General features: G+C 38.2%; 1 protein-coding gene across 1 annotated transcript in view; it reads right to left on the bottom strand.

Annotated features, from left to right (window-relative positions):
• Positions 1-1,172: 1,172 nt before the first annotated feature.
• Positions 1,173-23,184, bottom strand: part of RAD51C (RAD51 paralog C) — a 36,105-nt gene continuing 14,093 nt past the window's right edge. The window contains exons 5-9 of the mRNA XM_008057684.2: positions 17,408-17,539; positions 11,123-11,189; positions 10,040-10,100; positions 2,474-2,534; positions 1,173-1,394 (exon numbers count right to left, since the gene is read on the bottom strand). Of these exons, the coding sequence (XP_008055875.1) occupies positions 1,293-1,394; positions 2,474-2,534; positions 10,040-10,100; positions 11,123-11,189; positions 17,408-17,539 (423 nt within the window). The 3' untranslated portion in view covers positions 1,173-1,292. The remainder of the gene's footprint in view (positions 1,395-2,473; positions 2,535-10,039; positions 10,101-11,122; positions 11,190-17,407; positions 17,540-23,184) is intronic.

Genomic DNA, 23,184 nt, shown 5'->3' with positions numbered 1-23,184 from the left:
CTGAACTTATCTGGAATTCTGATTTTCTGGAAGATATATATTCCAAACAATTTCTACATGATGTAACAGCTCCAATGTCCTCCCTTTAACATTCTGAAATAACATAAAAGACTAAAGAAGCCGGGATCGGTGGCTTAGCCTGTAATCCCGCTCTTTGGGAGGCTGAGGTGAGTGGACTGCCTGAGCCCAGGGGTTCAAGACCCACCTTGGCAACTTGGCGAGACCTCATCTCTACAATAAAATTAAAAAATTAGCTGGGTGTGGTAGTGCGCACCTGTAGTTCCAGCTACTTGGAAGGCTGAGGCGGAAGGATTGCCAGAGCCCAGCAGGTCGAGGATGCGGTGGCTGGGAGCGTGCCACTGCACTCCAGTGTGGGCAGAGTGAGACTCCAACTCAAAAAAAAAAAAAAAAAAAAAAACCTAAACAAATGGCTTAGCTTTTAGGCGTGAGATCACTAAAATCAGTTTGGTCATCTAAATTTGTATCCTATCCATAAAAATGAACATAATGATATGCTAACTCATGGTACTGGCTTATCTTGATAATAACAAAAATATGTCACTTTAAAGAATTATCAAAGTTACATTTAAAGAGAAAAACATAGCCAGGTGTGGTGGCTCAGTACTTTGGGAGGTTAAGGCAGGCAGATTGCTTGAGCCCAGGAGTTCAAGATCAGCCTGGGTAACATAGTGAAGCCTTGTCTCTACAAAAAAAAAACAAAAAAAAAATTAGCTGGGCGTGGTGGCGCATAACTATAGTCCCGGCCACTTGGGACACTGAGGAAGAAGGATTGCCTGAGCCCTGGAGGTCCTGCCTGGTCAAAAGAGTGAGACTCTAACTAGGAGAAAAAAAAAAAACATACACACACACACACACACACACACACACACACTTTATATATATATATGAAAAACAATAAAAAAATGAAAAACATCTTTTCTTCCTTGTATTTTCTAAGCAATTGGCAAAGAAAGGGAGGAAACAGTCTGAATGGTCAATTAAGATTGGCCTTGAGATCAGCCTTCCACATTTGTGAAATAGAATACCTACATCAGCTATACTGAATGCTACTGAAAACAAAAACAGGGCAAAATATAATTGCAGAATACTGCTTTAGAAAAACTTTTTAGAAAATCATAATCCTTATGTATGTTCCTTATTCATTTCACATAATCCCGATTCATTCATGCCATAGTGTGTGTTTATATTTTAAAGTAATGAATCTACTACTTATACACATCGACTTCACAGCATCAATATGTTTGCATAAGCTGAGATTCGTTTTTGAGTTATTATTCTTCCTCTGGTTCTCGTGACCGTTTCCGGGAAGTGAATGAACCTTCTGTTTGCAATGAACACGCAGTAGCAACAACAGCATCTCTAAATCCCTGAGGCTGCAAGATAAAGTATACACACTCACATACACAAATATACTTTTAAAACAATTAAAATAAAGATTAGTTATCCAAATGTTTTAAATTAACTGATAAGAAAGCTACTTAGTTCTTGAAACAGAATTTATCAGCCACTGTGAACGAAGAGGATAAACATCATGGACAGGTGTCCAAGTCAGGGCTGTATTTGAGTATTTTACACATACTTATTTACACACACACACACACACACACACACACATATATACACACCCACAGAAATAGCACTGCATTATAAAATGTTCTCTAAAGGATAGTCCTAACCAACTTCATGATAGCTCAGTCGGAAGAGGTGAAAGGAACATGTACTAATTCTTCAGTACTTCACAAATTTATTTTTACAATTAAAACTCTAAAATAAAGTAGTCCATCTAGTATATTTCAAATGCACCTGGGCAGAGCAAAGACTAAGTGGATAATTCTGTTTCAGAATCTCTTTCTATTTCTGTTTTTGTCCTTATAAAAATGAGATGCCGGGCAACCCCCTCAGGTCCCCTCCATTGTAGGAGCTTTTCTGTCCTCTCAATAAATCCTTTTTCACTTAAAGAGAGAGAGAGAAAGATGCCAAGAATATACTTGGCTCAACACTATTAATAAATACACATATTTCAGACAAAAATGTGTATTCTATAATGTAAATTCACAGGAAAATTAACATTTTAAAGTGGGCTATATTTGGTGGCTATGATAGATCTATAATACCTACAGATCAAAATGAATAATGTTAGTATTTTTTCTTTTCTGGAAATCTTCTCAACAACTTTGACTTTTAAAATCTTTAATATCCTGACATTACATATGGCATGGAACACACTACCCCAAAATAAGTATTTCCTCTGTTCTTAAGAATAAATTTCAATCCAATTGTGACTACAATATTCTGTATATACTACTATTTTGGGGATAATGTTCTAAGCATCAAAAGCTGTCCTCAAATATGCTTGCTGCCTACAGAAGTTAACAAGCAATTTGTAAATGCTCTCTTCAGATAATTACTGCCCACCAACACCAAAATCCCACTGTAATTAAATAATACTGACTGTGATCTGAAACAGTACTGTGGATTCCTTCTGGCTTGGTGATTTGTACAATGTTGCCAACCTGCTTAAAGAAAAAGAATAAATATATGCAAACATATTACCTTAATTAACAGGATTACTAAATTCATAATTTAAATTTATAGTTTGTTTACTATAATTCTATTATTTTATCTACTGACACAGAAAGAAGAGAAATATAAAAACGACTCCCTGCAAACAATATCTATATGTATGCATACAATTATTATATATAAAAACAGTTGTTTATATAAGTGAAATTTTATTTTTATTTTATTTTATTTTTATTTTTTGAGTTGGAGTCTCACTCTGTCACCCAGACTGGAGTACAGTGGCCGCTCCCAGCCACCGCAGCCTCGACCTGCTGGGCTCTGGCGATCCTTCCACCTCAGCCTTCCAAGTAGCCAGAACTACAGGCGCGTGCCACCACACCTGGCTAATTTTTGATTTATTGTAAAGAATGAGGTCTCGCCAAGTTGCCCAGGTGGGTCTCGAACCCGCGGGCTCAGGCAATCCACTCACCTCAGCCTCCCAAAGGCACAGGATTACAGGCTGAGCCACCGAGCCTGGCTAAAAGTGAAATTTTGAAGCAACCCAAAAGTCTAAGGACTGATTCAAATGAATTTTATATATAATGAGATATAACTTATGCTGAAAACAAAAGGTGGAAGAAAATATTCAATAAGATAGAAAAGTATTAATAATATGTTAAGTAGCTGGGCATGGTGGCTCATGTTTATAATCCCAGCACTTTGGGAGGCCAAGGTAGGAGGATTGCTTGCTCAAACCCAGGCATTGGAGACCAGGCTAGGCAACCTCGTGAGACCCCCATCTCTACAAAAAAATTTTTTAAATTAGCCAGGCATGGTGGCACATATGCCCGCAGTCCTTGCAACTCAGAAGGCTGAGGTAGAAGCATAATCTGAGCCCAGGGGATTGAGGCTGTGGTGAGTCACAATTGTGCCACTGCACTCCAGCCTGGGTGACAGAGTGAGACCCTGACTCAAAAATAATAATATTTGCGACCCGCCTGGGCAACTTGGCGAGACCTCATCTCTACAATAAATCAAAAATTAGCCAGGCGTGGTGGCGCGCGCCTATAGTTCCAGCTACTTGGAAGGCTGAGATGGAAGGATCGCTGGAGCCCAGCAGGTCGTGGCTGCGGTGGCCGGGAGCAGCCACTGCACTCCCGTCTGTGTGACAGTGAGATTCCAACTCAAAAAAAAAAAAAAAAATTAATAATAATAATAATAGTAATAATAATACATTAAGTAATAGTTATACTGTATAAAACTACACTGAGTAAGTACATATATACACATAAAGAAAAATTGCTAAACTACAATACAAAAGTTAATAGTTGTCATCACAAGGTAAAGGTTGTTTATGTTTCCCAAACCTTCTGCAGTAATCATGTATTTTTTGTGTTATTATAGAAGAATGAAGGCAATTTCTTCATTCTTCGGTATACTCATATTATACCAATATAAATAAGCTAGGAAGACACACTGTTTTTTGTTTTGTTTTGCTTTTTTGAGTTGGAGTCTCACTCTGTTGCCCAGACTGGAGTGCAGTGGCCGCTCCCGGCCACCACAGCCTCAACCTGCTGGGCTCCGGCGATCCTTCCGCCTCAGCCTTCCGAGTAGCCGGAATTACAGGCATGCGCTACCACACCCAGCTGATTTTTTGATTTATTGTAGAGATGAGGTCTCACTGCCCAGGCGGGTCTCGAACCCGCAGGCTCAGGCAATCCACTCACCTCAGCCTCCCAAAGGTGCGGGATTACAGGCTGAGCCACCGAGCCTGGCTGACACATTGTTTTAAGATGACTATGTCCCAAAAATCACTGTCATGACAGAACGAGGCCTATTTAGGTGGGATTATATTATGTATTATGCAAAGTAAACAACAGAAATTGAGAGCTGAAAGTAGTTGAGAAATAAAATATTAAGCTCATATTAACTATATTCAAATACTATAACAGCAACAAATATAAACAAAAAACCTTTAAAGTGCCTTTTTAAATTACTTTAAAACTGATACACTGTAACTTATCCACAAAAATAAGTAGAAGTAACCCCAAAATAGGAAAAGTAGAAAAGTAGTAGTCCAAAAGTAGTAATTCCAAAAGTAAAAGTAACTCAAGTATCATCAGCAGATGAATAAAGAAAATGTGATATACACATAGAGTAGAATACTATTCAGACTTTAAAAGGAAGGAAATTCTGACACATGCTGCAACATAAATGAACCTTAAAGACATTATACTAAGTGAAATAAGCTAGTCACAAGAGGACAAATATTGCATAATTTCAATTATATAAGGTATCTAGAGTAGTCAAAGTCATACGACAGAAGGTAGAATGATGGTTGCCAGGGACTGGGGAGAAAAGAGAACAGAGTTAGTGTTTAATGGATATAGAATTTCAGCATGGGAATATGAAAAAGGTCTGAAAATGGATCGTGGTGATGGTTATACAATATGAATATACTTAATGTCAGCGAACTCTACACTTAAAAATAGTTAAGTGGTCAATGTTATGTTACATATATTTTAGCACAGTTTTTTTAAAAATTGAAATAACTATACAAAATGCAGATTCCAACTTAGAGAAAAAAATGAGACTCTAAGGGTTACAAGAATCATTTCTGTATATAAAATATTATGTTGATTTGTTTTCAAAGACAATTCAAAAAGGACATTTTGGCTATGATTTGTTACTCTCCTATGTTGAAACTATGCCTCTCCTCAGGTACAATTTAAAAGAAAAGCAATCTGATAACATGGTCCATTAGCTTACTGTTATAGGTTTGTACTTTCAGCATGAAAGGTGCAGAATCCAGAACATCATATACTCTTAAATTTCAACTTTATGCATAAATAAAATAACTGCTAAGTAATATGTAACATAAGAATAGCTGTGTTGAATGGGATTATACATTTTTACAATGTTTTAGGGTTGATATTCTATCTTTGATGCAAAAATATAACCAAAAAAGAGGCAAGATGCACTAGTATAAAATCACATTTTGAACAAAAATTAACCAACCTTCTGAAAATGTAGTCTCTAAATCACCTCATATTGACAGTATGTTCAAAAAGGTACCCAGTGCATCTAACTTTTCTGAGGAATTTATTTAAAAGTAGTAAGCTTTTAAGAAGCATTTACATGTTTATTAAAGTAAAGGGGCATTAATTATTCTGGCTGAAAATCATCCTCAAATTTCTAGGTAAAACTACATTTTTACATGTCATACCTATATCTCACGAGATCTTTTCAAATAAGAAACTAAATCAAAGAATCACTTGGCTCATGGCCCCAGCTGGGATGAAGCTTAACATATGGCTGAACTACATAGTTTGGGTCAGGAAGAAACAAGACAGAAGCACAATTTGTGCTCTAAAACTGAGCACACATATGAAACTGTGCGGGGGTGTTGATATATTACTCCACTCTACCACCAGATCTTCTTGGCAAAGAGTAGTGTAATTCTGAACAATCTTGGCCTCAGAGTATCATGAATATGCAAATTAGAGGAAAACCCACATGAAATAAGGACACAGACAAAAGTATTTCTTTTAATAACTGTTGGAATATTATTCCATCATTAGTCAAAGGGTAAAAATCAGATTTACTGGTAGATGGGGGCTGAGGCATGAGATGGTACACCTAAGGTCAATTCCCAATATAAATCTGGCTATTTGCCATTGTTAGTTTTCTGCCCAAATGGAAAATGTTCATTTTATTTTATTTTATTTTATTTTATTTTATTTTATTTTTGAGTTGGAGTCTCACTCTGTCACCCAGACTGAAGTGCAGTGGCACGCTCCCGGCCACCGCAGCCTCGACCTGCTGGGCTCCGGCGATCCTTCTGCCTCAGCCTTCCAAGTAGCTGGAACTACAGGTGCAGACTACCACGCCCGGCTAATTTTTTATTTTTTATTTTTTATTGTAGAGATGAGGTCTCACCAAGTTGCCCAGGCGGGTCTCAAACCAGCAGGCTCAGGCAATCCACTCACCTCAGCCTCCCAAAGGCATGGGATTACAGGCTGAGCCACCGAGCCCAGCTGAAAATGTTCATTTTAAAACTATTTTTCCCCAACATGAATTTCTATTTCTATCCTTTCAAGATAAACTAAATTTTAAAAAGTATACAAGACTTCATGCAACTTTAATGACTTAAGGATATCTGGTTTCAAACAGTAAAGAACAAAACCATCCTCATTCTATTAAATGAGGTCATCTTATTTTGATTATATAAAGTTTGCACATTACCTATCATATATCCACAGCCTGAAAAGAAAAACAGTTTCGAAAAAAAGGGTTTTACCTAAAAAGAGTAAGACCTACACTTTCAGATTTGCTCGCAATCAACACAATACTATAATTACCTTCTAGAAACAGTTATTATGACAGTAAAGAAATGAACTCGATTATACAGCCAGCTATAAGATGTGGATAATACTACCTTTTCACAGAGTTACTTCAAAACTTAAATGAAATCATGTATACAGTGCTTTGCACAATAAAGGGCAGTTAATAAATATTCAATAAATGGTAGCTATTGTTTACTACTTATAGTCAGTTAACCTTTCTGGGCCTCAGTTTTTTTTACTTTTAATGATAATAAGTTAGATTCTTCAAATAATTTCTGAAAGGGTTATTTGAAATGTTGTATATGAGATGCCTAGTAAAATACCTAGCACAAGCAAGCACTCATTAAACTGATAGTTATAACATGTCGGAAAAATATTATACAACAGCTGATTTCCCCAGTCCTACCTATATTCAATGCCAGTGTTTGACATCATTTTCTAATTTCTTGGGAAGGATTTGTAAGAAGGTGAATTCATACAATAGTTAACTATTAAAAAGTAAGCATGATTTTCTGATGATCTTGGGTACCTAACCAATGCTAACTTTGACAATTTGACAATGAAGGCAAACTTTTTCTTCTGATGAGCTCATAAAAAGATACAATTATCTTGCTCTCCTATTATTTTTCTTCTTAAATATATTTTGTTAGGGAGTTTTTTATTATAGTATAGAGAAGACGACAACTGTATACTAGCTGAGGGGGAATTCTTCGGAACATTTAAATAATGGAATGAACTTTACAGATTAACCTAAATCTGGAGAAATATAAGCAATATGTTCAAAAGCCTCACAGCTACAGAACTATTGCCAAGTCTTTATAATAAGGACTGTTGTTGAGAAAATAACTCCTTTGTGAGTCTACTATACAGTGACTTATACACAAAATTACAGGAAACTATCTTAAATTGTAATCACAGAGAAAAAAATTAGAGAACTTATCAGTCATACTGGTTTTGAGTAAAAAATGTTTTTAAAATTAGTGGGAGGTAGTCAATAGTAAAACATTATATATCATGAAAAAAAAGTAACTTGAGCTCTGTGGAAATAAAGTGGGCTGAGTGTGGTGGCTCATGCCCGTTATCCTAGCACCTTGGGAGGCTGAGGTGAGAGGACTACTTGAGCCCAGGAGTTTAACATCAGCCTGAACAACATAGTGAGATCTCCTTTTTACAAAAAACTAAAAACTAGCTGGGCATGAGAGTGTACACCTGTAGTACCAACTACTCAGGAGGCTAAAACAGAAGGATAGCCTGAGCCTAGGAGGTCAAGGCTGTAGTGAGCCATGATTATGCCACTGCATTCCAGCCTGGAATGCAGGGTGAGACGCTGACTCAAAAAAATATATATATAGCCAGGCTCGGTGGCTCAGCCTGTAATCCCGCGCCTTTGGGAGGCTGAAGTGAGTGCACTGCCTGAGACCGCGGGTTCGAGACCTGCCTGGGCAACTTGGTGAGACCTCATCTCTACAATAAATCAAAAATTAGCCGGGCTTGGTAGCGTGCACCTATAGTTCCAGCTACTTGGGAGGCTGAGGCGGAAGGATCACCGGAGTCCAGTAGGTTGAGGCTGCAGTGGCCAGGAGCAGCCACTGCACTCCAGTATGGGTGACAGAGTGAGACTCCATCTCAAAAAATAAAAAATAAAAAATAAAAAAAAATAAAAAATACATATATACACACACACATATAAAATTTATTCTACTATGTGCTTAGAGTCAGTAAAACTTAACTTGGTCAGGCAGGATTTTTTCAGTTTGTAGAAAAATGCAGATTAAAAAACAGACAATATCTCTGACTAGGCCTAATACGTATTTAAGTAACCCTTTATTCCATCTCTGCCCACATACTGTCTCAATTTCCCCTTTTATTAGAGCATTTCCAAACTAAGTTCTCCAGGTTATGCTAATTAATCACAAAGCAGAGAGGCTGGCATACAACTGACATTTTCTAGAAGTGTAGAATAAAAGCCTTCACAGCTTTCAATGGCCTATTTTAAAGAAAATAAAGCTGGTTTGTTCACTTGCTCAGCAGCTTTAAAAACAAATACAAAAGTCTCATGCTACCATACTTTTATTTTAAAGAATAATACTTGTAAAAGGCATGTAAGTAACTGGATAATAAAAGCAGGGTAAGAAAATACAAAAAAAAAAAAAACAGACACAATTTCATACAAGAAATGTACTAAGCAACTAAGAAAAGCCATCCTATTTTCCACATAAATTAGTCTTTAAGTTAAACTTCAAAAGCTTTCCTTTTATCCTGATTTTATTCTTTTTATTTATTCCCTTCCAGGAACACAGAGTACCCATTTCCTTCTACATGGCTAATAAATGATTTCAAAGAGTTTTAGAAATGGGCATTCCTTGGCCACCTACTTGTTCAGGTGCACACACCCTAGCATTTAAATATTCCAAAGAATTTCCTAGGTAGATAAATGTGCAATATAACAACATGTTTCTTTTTTTTTTTTTTGAGTTGGAGTCTCACTCTGTTGCCCAGATTGGAGTGCAGTGGTCGCTCCTGGCCACTGCAGCCTCGACCTGCTGGGCTCCGGCGATTCTGCAGCCTCAGCCTTCCAAGTAACTGGAACTACAGGTGCGCGCTACCACGCCCGGCTAATTTTTTTGATTTACTGTAGAGATGAGGTCTTGCCAAGTTGCCCAGGCGGGTCTCAAACCCACAGGCTCAGGCAATTCACTCACCTCAGCCTCCCAAAGGCACGGGATTACAGGCTGAGCCACTGAGCCCGGCTTAACAACATGTTTCCTTTTTTTTTTTGAGTTGGAGTCTCACTCTGTCACCCAGACTAGAGTGCAATGGCTGCTCCCGGCCATCGCAGTCTGGACCTGCTGGGCTCCAGCGATCCTTCCACCTCAGCCTTCTGAGTAGCTGGAATTACAGGCATGCGCTATCACACCCAGCTGAGTTTTTGATTTATTGTAGAGATGAGGTCTCGCTGCCCAGGCGGGTCTCGAACCCGCGGGCTCAGGCAATCCACTCACCTCAGCTACTATGTTTGCTCTAGGTGATGTCAGATCAGGCAACAAAAGTATCAGTTCATGGGTCACTGTGGAGCTCATCCATAGGAACAGTTCTAAGAAACTGGTTAGTGTTCAATGTAATTGTAATCAATGTAAAATTCACAATTATTAAATTGTTTTTATACTAACCTTTGCTTTCGGTCCCAGTGAAAGATCAGCCGTATTGTAGCAGCATGTCCCCAACTTTCCCCTGAGAGAAAAGAACATAACAACTATACATTGCCTTACTAAATTGCAAGTTTCTCAGAATGCCTCTGACCAAATATAGTCTTACTTTATTTAACATAGTAAGAGTATACTTGGTTTTTAAAAAACCTGGGAAATAAGTAACACCCTGAGATTAATAGACTTTTATTTATCTAGAGAAATACCACAAACCATTCTCTATTTGCTTTTAGAAAACTTTTATAGTTTGAGTTAGTATATGTGTCAATCTTCTATCTCATCAAACCTACTAACATTTCTCACCCCCAGAAGAAAATTTAAAAGTTTGACAGAATAGTCTTTTTTTTGAGTCAAAGTCTCACTGTTGCCCAGTCTGGAGTGCAGTGGCATGCTCATGGCCACCCCAGCAACGACCTGCTAGAATCCAATGATCGTTACACCTCAGCCTTCCAAGCAGCCAGAACTACAGGCGCGCACTACTACGCCCAGCTAATTTTTTTAAATTTTATTGTAGAGACAAGGTCTTGCCAAGTTGTCTGGGCTGATCTCGAACCCGTTGGGCTCAGGCAATCCCCTCGCCTCGGCCACCCAAAGTGCTGGGATTACAGGCTGAGTCACTGAGTCTGGCCTTGACAGAATATTCTTAAAGATTTCAGTGAAAACAAAACTTGAAGCACTGTGTTCTAACAAACCAGGAGTGAATTTAGGAACAGAGTCATAAATCTATTTACTGTATCATGATTTGTATTTAAATGGATTCACCCTTCCTCCTGAAAGATTGTGAATTTTCTGAGGGCAAGAATCATCTTACGAATACTTATATCCCCAGTACTTGACACAATAGTTGTCAAATAAAATAGATAGTCAATAAATGTTTGTTAAGTAACTGAAAGGAACAGCCAGTATCTGAGACTGTGCTTAGTGCTAAGATTTGCCAGTGAACAAGACAAATACTCTGCTTTCATGGAGCTTACAGTACTCAACAAGAATCTAATGAGATAGAAAAAAATGTCTTTAGTTAAAATGTTTATCTGATTAATTACCCACCTAATGCAGGAACTAGCAAGGCCTGATTTTTATCAATCTTTGTTGTCATCTGATTGGTTAAAATTACCTACAAAAACAAAATATGAGAAAATTGGGTGAATTGCTCCCAAAATTATCAAGTAAACAGTCCTGTGATTTTAGTATTCTGAATATAATTTACCTATTAACAAAAGACATTTAGTATTTTTTGGATAAAAAATTGGCCTCAGCCTCCCAGGTAGCTAGGACCACAAGTGTGTGTTACCATGCCCAGCTAATTTTAAAAAAATTTTTGGAGAGACAAGATCTCACTGTTTTCCAGGCTGATCTTACACTCCTGGGCTCAAATGATCTCCCCGGGTCTTCCAAAGTGCTGGGATTACAGGCGTGAGCAATCACGCCTTGCTAAAAGACAGTAATTTTTAAGCAGGAAAACAAAAGTGTTTCAGACTAACTTAATAAAGTACAAGTCAGATGTCTGGCATATTTTCATTCAAAAGTCTACAGAAATGGTTATTTTACATATTTTTCTAATATAGATCTTCCCTTCAGAAAGAAGACAATTACTAACACAAGCTGAAACTGACAAAAGAAATTCTATAAAACACAATAAGATGACTACTATGAAAAAAATAATCAATTCCATAAGAAAACTGGTAAACAAAAGGCTGTTTTGTAGTGGTAACAACCTAAAATTTCTGTTTAGCCACAGAGGAGAAATCTGTGAACACTCTAGATCTCAATTAGATATCACTAGATGGCATGACTTTCTTCTAGTTCTTCTCCCCTTACATGCCATAGTGCCTTCTCTGTTTGTGATCTCACATCAGGCAACTTGGAACAAGCTAAGGAGGAATTTTAATTGGTAATTAACTGAAGTATATTACTAAGTATTTTACGTGGGTTACTAATACCTAAGCTCTAGCAACTGGAATATTTACTTATGCTCATGCTTTATGTTTAGAGGTGTGCTATCCAATTCTGTAGCCATTAGCCACATATATCATTTAAAAGTTAAACTAAAACTAGAAATTCACTTCCTCCATAGCATTAGCTATATTTCAAATGCTCAATAAGCCTTGCAGCTACTGTACTAGTCTGCACATTTTTCTTACCAGAAGTTCTATTGGACAATGCTGGTCGAGAGCATATTTAGTTTATCCATTATGTATCTTCAGGAAAAGGTAAACAGAAATACTGATGTACTAGCTGTTCAACATCTCAAAATCAGATTCTGCATTATTAGCAAATATTTACAAAGTAATTACATTATTTCTGCAAAAATGTTGGTCTCCATGATAAAAATGAAAACTATCATGTGATTACACCAAGCTTCTAAAGAATAAGTCTTTAAAATAGTAGTAAAGACTGGGCATGGTGGCTCACACCTATAATCCCAACACTTTGGGAGGCCCAGGTAAGAGAATTACCTGAGCTCACAGGTTCAAGACCAGTCTGGGCAACTTTGGCAAGACCTCATCTCTACAATAAATAAAAAAATAAGCCAGGTGTGGGGGCACACGCCTGTAGTTCCAGTTACTTGGAAGGCTGAGGAAGAAGGATCACCTGAGCCCGGCACGTGGAGGCTGCGGTGGCTGTGAGTGTGCCACTGCACTCCAGCTGGGGCAACAGAGACAGACTCCAACTCAAAAATAAAAATAAAAATAAAACAGTAAAGTAACAATCACTTTGAAATTATGAGTTTCGGTGCCTTAAAAATACTGTTGCTATCCAAATGTCTTTTAACTGATGAACAGATAAACAAATGTGGTATATCCATAAGATACAGAAGTATTCAGCCATAAAAAGGATACCGATACATGCTACAATACAGATGAATCTTGAAAACATTATGCTAAGTGAAAGAAGTCAAACATAAAATACCACATATGATTCTATTTATATAAAATGTCCAGAAAGACAAATCCAGAGACAGAAAGCAAATTAGTGGCTGTCAGGGAATAGGAGGAAGGCAGAATGGGAAATCACAACAAATGGAAAGAGGGTTTAAAAAGAAATGTGAAACTATGTTTCCCAAAATTACTTTCCTTTTATGGCACCAAGTTCCAGTTGACCACAAGAGAAATTTGCATGAAATATGAAAGGTTTAAGTGAAGGAGATTTTGGGGTTTTTTGAGTCAGAGTCTCACTCTGTCGCCCAGGCTGGAGTGCAGTGGCATGTTCATGGCCACCCTAGCATCAATCTGCTGGGCTCAGACAATCCTTCCACTTCAGTCTTCCAAGTAGTCAGAACTATAGGCACATGCCATCACGCCCGGCCAATTTTTAAAATATATATTGTAGAGACGAGGTCTCACTAAGTTGCCCAGGCTGGTCTCGAAACCCCGGGCACAGGCAATACTCTCACCTTAGCCTCCCAAAGTGCTGGGATTACAGGTTTAAGCCACTGTGCCTGGACAAAGCAGACATCTTTAATATTCTGAATGTCATTGGTGGGAGTTTCTTTTTGAGGGTGATAAAAATGTTGTAAAATTAGACAATAGCAATGACTGCACAATTCTGTAAATGCACTACAAATCACTGAATTGTACACTTTAAGGGTGAAATATATATATGTGTCTATGTGTATATATATATACTTATATATCCTTAGAGATGAGGTCTCGCTACATTGCCCAGTCTGGTCGTGGGCTCAAACAGTCCTCCCACCTCAGTCTCCCAAAGTGCTGGGATTACAGGCGTGAGCCATCATGCCTGGCTTAAAGGGTGAATTTTATGGTATATAGATTATACCTCATTAAAACTGTTTACAAAAAGCATTTCTGCTAATGATTAAAAAACTACATTTTTTTTTTTTTTTTTGAGTTGGAGTCTCACTCGGTCGCCCAGACTGGAGTGCAGTGGCCGTTCCCGGCCACCACAGCCTCGAGCTGCTGGGCTCCGGCGATCCTTCCACCTCAGCCTTCCGAGTAGCTGGAATTACAGGCACGCGCTACCACGCCCGGCTGATTTTTTGATTTATTGTAGAGATGAGGTCTCGCTGCCTAGGCGGGTCTCGAACCCACGGGTTCAGGCAATCCACTCACCTCAGCCTCCCAAAGGCGCGGGATTACAAGCTGAGCCACCGAGCCCGGCTAAAAAACTACATTTTTAAAGAACTTTCCCATAGAAGTTTGGCAAAGATTTAAAATAAATGGACTGGTAACACCTAAAGTTGGCAAAGTTATAAAAAAAAAAAGAATTCCCATTCATTGTAGAGATACTCTTTGGAATATGCTTTCTGAGGGTAATTTGATAATATATAACAAAATGCTTAAAAATAGGGAAATTTATTTGGCTTTATACTTTCACTTTAAGAAATTCTTTCTAAAGAAATAAACAAATGGAAAAAGATGCATATATAAAGCTGTTAACTGTAGTGTTTTATTATTATAATTTTTTTTTCAGTCAAGGTCTCACTTTGTTACCCACGCTGAAGTACAGTGGTATAATCATAGCTCACCACAGCCTCAACCTCCTGGGCTCAGGTGATCTTTCTGCCTCAGAATTCCAAATTGCTGGGACTATAGGCATGTGCCACTACACCTGGCTCACTATGTTGCCCAGGCTGGTCTCAAACTCCTGGGCTCCAGCAATTCTCCTGCCTCAGTCTCTCAAAGTGCTGAGATTATAGGCATGAGCCACCACACCCAGACAATTACAGTGTTTTAAATGGTAAAAAATTGGAGCCAACTTAAAGACAAAGGGAGGTGGTTAAATAAACTATGCTACAATCATGCAATGAAATATTATGCTGCTGTTAAGGTAAGGAATAAGTACTGTATGAGTACATGAAAGGATGTTCACAATATATTGAGTAAAACACAAAAACTACCTTGCATAATAGCATGTATAATATAACCTCATTTCCTAAAAATTATAAATTTGTGATTGTATATGTACAGAATAAAGTCTGTAAAAATATTTACACCAAAAAAACAATAATCACCTCTTGAATAACAAATAATCCATTTCTATATTTTTGGTTATTTGCAACTTTTTAATATAATAAACACACATAACTTAAAATTATAAAACATTTATTATCAAGTCATATATGCTTCTATAGGCTAACTAGGAAAAACAGTTAAGCAAGGAATTTATAAAGTAAAAGGGAAAAGTATGTCCCTAACCTCAGAAAATTCTATCCCTAGAGGAAGCCACTGTTTTGTTTTGTTTTTTCTTTTTGAGCTCGAGTCTCACTCCATCACCCAAGCTGGAGTACAGTGGCACATTCACAGCCACACCAGCTGGGCTCAGGTGGCCCTTCCGCCTCAGCCTTCAAAGTAGCTGGAACTACAGGCATGTGCTACCATGCCTGGCTAATCTTTTGATTTACTGTAGAGATGAGGTCTTGCCCAGTTGCCCAGGCTGATCTTGATTCCGTGGGCTCAGGCAATCCCCTCACCTTGGTCTCCCAGAGTGCTGAGATTATAGGCTTGAGCCACCACCCGGCCAGAAGTAGCCACTGTTAATATCCTTTCATATTTTCTTCTTCATATATATAAATGTATACATATAATTGTAATTTTTCTCAAAAGTGGGATTATACTAGATATCTTTGTGCACCACTTAAATTTTTTTCCCTTAATCATATATCTGAATATATCCTGCTCCATGTTAGTACATTTGTATCACTCTTCTTTATTTTTACTTTTTATTTGTTTTTGATTTTTTTTTTGAGAGCCAGGGTCTTACTTTGTCACCCAGGCTGGTGTGCAGTGGTGCAATCATAGCTCACTGCAGCCTTGAACTCCTAGACTCAAAAGATCCTCTGGCCTTAGCCTCCCAAGTAGCTGGGACTACAGGTGTCTGCCACCACACTCAGATAACTTGTGATAGACACAGGATCTCATTTTGTTGCCTAGGCTGGTCTTGAACTCCTGGCCTCAAGTGAGCCTCCTACCTCAGTCTCACAAAATGCTGAGATTACAGGGGTGAGCCAACATGCCTGGCCAACATCACTTTTCTTACACACTGCATACTATTTCACATTTTCGAATTTTGAGATTACATTTTTAATCAGAAAAGATGAAGCTATTTCTGCTAAAACAAAAACCTAAGGAACTATGCAACCCATTAGTCTTGAGTGCCCCCTACTGGGGGCTCTTCACTGATATTAACAAAATGCTAAACTGCAATTAATAGCAAGGATAATTAAAACACAGGACACTATGATTTTCAGCATATGGCAAAAGTCTGGAAACTCAAAGAAAAGATGTATGCTTTGAAATAATTTTATTGGGGGAGTTATTTATTTATTTATAATGTATTATAGGTATGTACTAAGGGGTCTCTAATCACAGTATGGACAAGGTAAGTCAAGCAGTTTGACCTTCTTCCATCTCACTCCCAGACAAGTGTGTATCTTTGTGTCAGTGGTGAGATGCAGTTGCAGACTGGGAAGTAACAGGCAGTTAATTAAAAAAGATTTTTACCTCACTCCTTTTTATCTCTTCATTTCTGAGTTTATATTTACCTCTCTCCTCACATTTCAAATCTAGAATTATTATTTAGCTCTACCTCAAAACATCTAGGTTATTTTACCATGCAATTTTTCCATCTATCTGAGTCTGTGATCATATACTATGTAATAATTAAAGACGCAGAGTAAAAGAAAAACAAGGATCTGTTGAAAGAGTTTACCTGAAAAACATCCAAGTATATTTAGACAAAGAAAACACTACAATCACCAAAGACAACTTAAAAAAAAGTCAAAGTCCATTTCAGAAAATGACATATTGACTATACTTATTATTTTGCAGGAATACTGACTGACACATAACACTTATGACTAGAATTATTATTATTCTTTTTAGAAACCAAAGCAAAATAAAACTATATTCAAGACTGCATGTCTATATTATTTGCTTTTAGTTAGGAAAATTTTATTTTGCTATTTCTAGAAAATATTTTTTTTTTTTTTACTCACCACTATACTAACAAGGAGACATTAATATTTTATATACGCTCGACTTTGTTATAAAACTCTGGCCAGGCGTGGTGGCTCATACCTTTAATCCCAGCACTTTGGGAGGCCGAGGTGAGAGGATTGCCTGAGTCCATGGGTTTGAGCCCAGTCTGGGCAACTTGTAAAGACCTCATCTCTACAATAAAAAAAAAAAAAAATAGCCGGGCATGGTGACATGTGCCTGTAGTTCCAGCTACTTGGAAGGCTGAGTCTAGCAGGTCGAGGCTATGATTGCCATGAGTATGCCACTGCACTCCAGTCTGGACTACAGAGTGAGACGCTTGATTCAAAGAACAAACAAACAAACAAAACCTCTCTTTACTAGTAATACTTACAGATAATCTGTGATTGTTTGCAAGGCTGATCATTTGCTGGGCTAGGCCATTTAGTAATCGAGTACGAAGAGACAGGTCATCTAGGTCATGACGAAAAGGAAAAGCAATGCCATCCACTATCACTAATCGAACCTGAATACCAAAAAAAAAGTAATATTAGATTTGTTATAAAATATAAATAATAAAAATAGCATCCAAAATGTGCAGTCCATTACAGAAAGAAAAGCTTAAACTCCAGGGCTTTGTTTCCAACTCTCCCAAGAATGCCTTTCTTTTGGAGAGTTATAGATGTATTAATCAGTGCTTTCTTTAATAACCACTAAAAGTTAAAACAGACTCTGGTTTGATAATTTATCAAATTAAAAAAGGAAATAAAAACAGAAATAATTACAATTTTCTTATAACTTGCCACTATATAGCCTTTACTGACCAAAAAAAATTACATTTAAACTTTGGTAAAACAAATTTCTCAAATACCAATTTAACCTTCACAGTTCCTTTTATGTTAAAAAAAAAAGTGCTTCAAATATTAAATTATAATATCTTCTTACAAAGTTAATTCTTTGGCCAGGAGCTGTCGCTCACGCCAGCACTTTGGAAGGCGGAGGCGAGAGAATTACCTGAGCTCAGTGGTTCAAGACCAGCCTGAACAACATGGTGAGACTTCATCTATACAATAAACCAAAAAATTAGCCAGGCATGGTAGCGCGTGCCTGTAGTTTCAGTTATTTGGAAGGCTGAGGCAGAAGGATCGCCTGAGCCCAGCAGGTTGAGGCTACAGTGGCTATGAGAGTGCCACTGCACTGCAGCCTGGGCAACAGCAAGACTCAAACAACAAAAAAAGTTAATTCTTTATGCACTTTTCCCCTTTAATTTAATTTTATTTTATTTGAGTAGGAGTCTCACTCTGTCACCCAGGTTGGAGGGCAGTGGCATGCTGTAATCCTGGCACTTTGGGAGGCGGAGGTAAGAGGAATGCCTTATTCCAGGGGTTCAAGACTAGCCTCGGCAACTTGCTGAGACCTCATCTCTACAATAAATCAAAAAAATTAGCTGGGTGTGGTGGCATGTGCCTGTGGGAGGCTGAGGTAGAAGAATCACCTGAGCCCAGGATGTTGAGGCTGAAGTAGCTGGGATCATGCCACTGTACTCCAGGTGGGTGACAAAGTGAGAACTCAACCAAAAAGGAAAGAAAGTAGTAAGGGGAGAAATAGTAGGAAAAGACATCAGACAAGTACATATAGTGTGCTAAAGCTGAATCCTGCAGGCAACTGAACCAAGTGCTAAATTGAAAAAACTTCTGTGAGACAGTCATTAAATGCTGCCATTAGTAAAAATTAAGCTACATGAATTATGAGTAAATAAATTATGTTAAAATATGAATCATACTCAAAACTCTTCCTAATTATTTTACTATTATCTACACATTTAAGGTTATTTACAGCTATTATATCTTTATGTTGGAACTATTATATAATGATGTGCTAGTGTACTTCCTTCTCTACTCAGTGTTTGATGGCATCATATTGGTAGCTTGAAATCAGCCATGAGAGGAGTATTTTCTCCAAAGAAATTGGCAAATAAATCAGCTACAGATTAAAGCATGTTTTACTGATTGCCTATTAGTAATCAAATAAAGGAAGAAAATGTCAAAATCAGATTGAAGTAAAAAAATGTGTTGTGGGCATGGTGACTCACGCCTATAATCCTAGCACTTTGGGAGGTGGTGGTGAGAGGATTGCCCAAGCCCAGGTGTTTGAGACCAGCCTAGGCAACATAGTGAGACTTCATCTCTACGATAAATAAAAAAATTATCTGGATATGGTAGTGCATGCCTGTAATTCCAGCTACTTGGAAGGCCGAGGTAGAAGGAAGATCACCTGAGCCCCCCAGGTTGAGGCTGTAGTAGCTGTGAGTGTGTCACTGCACTCCAGTCTGTGAGTGCAGTGAAGCTCTGACTCAAAAAAAAAAAAACTGTTATGTCTACAGTTGTGAATTACACAAGAAAATAAAGGAATATTTTAGTATTAGAAAACTAACCAGTTTAAAAAAAATTTACACTTTCGTTGTTTTACTTTTATCATACTTGTTAACTTAAACAAAAATATCAACTAACATTCATGTTAAAATAGTACTTGTTCATAAATGATATGAGCAACTTATTTTGAAGTGAACAGTAATCAAATGCTTGTAGGTAACTTGATTTTGCCAAATAATAGTATAAGTTGAATATATGAGTTTAGAAGAACTCAAATAAACAGAAACTTCACACAGCGGAGACAGAAATGTAAAATGGTTCATCTGTTACAGTTAACAGTTTGGCAGTTCCTCAAAATTAAACCTAAAATTACCATATGACCTGGAAATTCCACGCCTAGTATATATCCAAAAGAACTGAAAAAATGGTATTATGCCAAATACATACACACATGATTATAACAGCACAATTCACAATTGTCAAAAGATGGAAATAGTCCAAATGTCCATCAAATGATGAAAGGATAAACAAATTGTGGCATATACACACAATGGAATATTATTCAGCAATAAAAAGAAATGAAGTACTGACATGCTACAGTGTGGATAAACTTTGAAAACATTACCCTAAGTGAAAGAGCCAGACAAAAGGTCACATACTGTATGATCCCATTTATATGAAATATCCAAAATAGGTGTACCTATAGAGATTGGTGTCAACACAGATTAATGGTTGCCAGGGGACCGGGGGAGACAGACAAATAGGGAGCAACTAATTAATGGTGGGAGGAGTTTCCTTCTGGGATGATAAAAATGCTTTGGAACTAGAGGTGGTGGTTGCACAGCACTGTAAATGTACTACCCCACACTGAATTGTTCACTTCAAAATGGGGAGTTTTGTTATGAGAATTACACAATTATTTGTTAAAATAAGAAAAATCAAGGAAACCTTTCTGTAAGAATCAATTGACTAGATGGAATTTACAAGAGTACTGTACATTTTATTATTAGCAAAATTTATAATAAACTTGCGTGTGTGACTCTTGAAAAGCCAGTTGTTACACATTTACCAGCACAACAATGGAGAAGTAAGAAGAATCAGATTAGTAGGGGCTGATATATTTATTCAGTGGCTCTCAAAAGCCAGAAGATGATGAGACGACATAATCAAACTGATGAAAGAAAACACTATCAACCAAGAGTACAATATATGGCAAAAGTATTCTTCAAAAATGAAGCAGATGCAAGGCACAACAGCTCACACTTGTAATCCCAACATATGAGAGGCCAAGGTGAGAGAATTGCTTGAGCCCGGGAATTTGAGACCAGCCTGGACAACATAGCGAGACCTTGTCTCCACAATAAAAAATTTAAAAATTAGCTGTACATGGTGGTGCATGCCTGTAATTGTAGCTACATGGGAGGCTGAGGCAGAAGGACCATCTGAGCCAAGTAGTTTGAGGCCCCAGTGAGCCAAGATCATGCCACTGCACTCCAGCCTGGGCGACAGAGTGAGATCCTAACTTAAAAAAATAAAAAAGGAAATAAATAAAAAGCACTGGTGAATATAACTAGATAGGTAAATATAAAAGTCAGTAATTATTTTTATTTTTATTTTTTTTAATGTTTGAGTTGGAGTCTCACTCTGTCGCCCAGACTGGAGAGCGGTGGCACACTCCCGGTTACCGAAGCCTTGATCTGCTGGGCTCCGGCGATCCTTCCGCCTCAGCCTTCCCAGGCGCGCACTACCACACCCGGCTAGTTTTTGATTTATTGTGGAGATGAGGTCTCAAACCCTGCAGGCTCAGGCAATTCACTTGTCTCGGCCACCCAAAGTGCTGGGATTACAGGCTGAGCCACCGAGCCCGGCCAGTAAGTATTTTTAGTTTGTAACTTTCTTTTTTTTGGAGTTGGGGTCTCACTGTTGCCCAGGCTGGAGTGCAGTGGCCCAATCATGGCTTACTGCAGCCCTGACCTCCTGGGCTCAGGCAAAGGACAATTTGTATTCAAGAAAATATTATTCTAACACTTATTAAAATTGTGAGGAAGATTTTATTCAATATTATTGCAATAAGGGGTAGCCCAATAGGGGAGAGAGACTAGATGCAAATCCAAATATAACAGGGAAATTTGGATACTTACAACCAGGGAGCAAGGTGAAGGGCTCATTGGATGGAAAATTACTAAAGGAGACAAAACCATCCTCACAGAGTTAATAAGAATTCTGGATAGTAATACAGTTATCAATAAGCATTAATCAGACTGACCACTGACCCACTTCCTTGTAACTAAAAGTCACATAGCACTAGATACTGATTGTTTACATCCCCGTGCAATGGGGCAGGGATCTTGTTTCAGGGAAAAAAAGGAAAGCATAGAAAGAAAGGAAAATCCTGATTTCCTTCAAGGGAAATCCCAAGCACCTTAGACAGCCTCAGAAGTAAGTAAGTAACGTGTTGAACAAAAAGATAATAGTACCCCAAAACAATAATCAAGGAAGTAAGAGTTCCATAGAAACTAAGGATAATACCTGAGCATATGTCCCTGAGTTGTCTTTCAGAAACTTGGACCCCCACTGAGTGGATCCTCTCACATATAGGCCTAAGATAAGGGGGAAGTGAAGAATAAAATATAACTATCATCCTTTGTTGTAAGTTTTTGCCTGAGGGGTTTAGAGAAAGTCACTATCCTTAATCAGTTAACATTTTTCCACTGACCCCCAAACTTTATTTTTTATTTTTATTTTTTGAGTTGGAGTCTCACTCTGTCACCCAAACTGGAGTGCAGTGACGGCTCCCAGCCACTGCAGCCTCGACCTGCTGGGCTCTGGCAATCCTTCCGCCTCAGCCTTCCAAGTAGCTGGAACTACAGGCATGTGCTACAACACCCGGCTAGTTTTTGATTTATTGTAGAGATGAGGTCTCGCCAAGTTGCCCAGGTAGGTCTCGAGCCCGTGGGTTCAGACAATCCACTCACCTCGGCCTCCCAAAGCGCTGGGATTACAGGCTGAGCCACCGGGCCCGGCCTCCTTCAAAACTCTAAAACAAAGTTTCTCTTCCTTAACCAATTATAAATCAGAAAATCTCTGAATCTACCTATGACCTGTAGGTAGGCCCTGTTTCAAGGTTTCTTGCCCTTTCAGGCCTAAACCAATGTGTGACGTCCATGTATTGATTTATAATCTTGCCTGTAGCTTCTGCTTCCCTGAAATTTACCCACCGCCTGCAAGTCAGCAAGGAGGTCAGGATTTGGGCATGTGGTTCCCTGATCCTCCTTGTTTGGCATACTGCAATAAGCGTATTTCTTTCTATCACTGAAAACCATGATATAGATATCTAGTTTTATCGCACTGGGCAAACACATTGCAGTTCAATTCTAAAACATCCATTGATAGCATTTCTGATGATAGAATCATAAGGCTTTTGTTGTAGACAAGATTTCTGACATTAGACTCATAGATGTTTGTTTAAGAATTGTTTATAAATAAAAAGCACAATCCCATTCACAATAGCCACACAAAAAATGAAATACCTTGGCATCTTCCTAACCAGAGAAGTGAAAGACCTTTATAATGAGAACTACAAAACACTGCTCAAAGAAATCTAAGAAAAGCCGGGCTCGGTGGCTCAGCCTGTAATCCCGAGCCTTTGGGAGGCTGAGGTGAATGGATTGCCTGAGCCCGCGGGTTTGAGACCTACCTGGGCAGCGAGACCTCATCTCTACAATAAATCAAAAAATCAGCCGGGCGTGGTAGCGCATGCCTGTAATTCCAACTACTTGGAAGGCTGAGGTGGAAGGAT

This window comes from Carlito syrichta, unplaced genomic scaffold, assembly GCF_000164805.1.
Source record: "Carlito syrichta isolate Samal-C Ts95f unplaced genomic scaffold, Tarsius_syrichta-2.0.1 Scaffold303105, whole genome shotgun sequence".
Taxonomy (NCBI): domain Eukaryota; kingdom Metazoa; phylum Chordata; class Mammalia; order Primates; family Tarsiidae; genus Carlito; species Carlito syrichta.
This window is presented reverse-complemented; position numbering and strand designations above follow the sequence as displayed.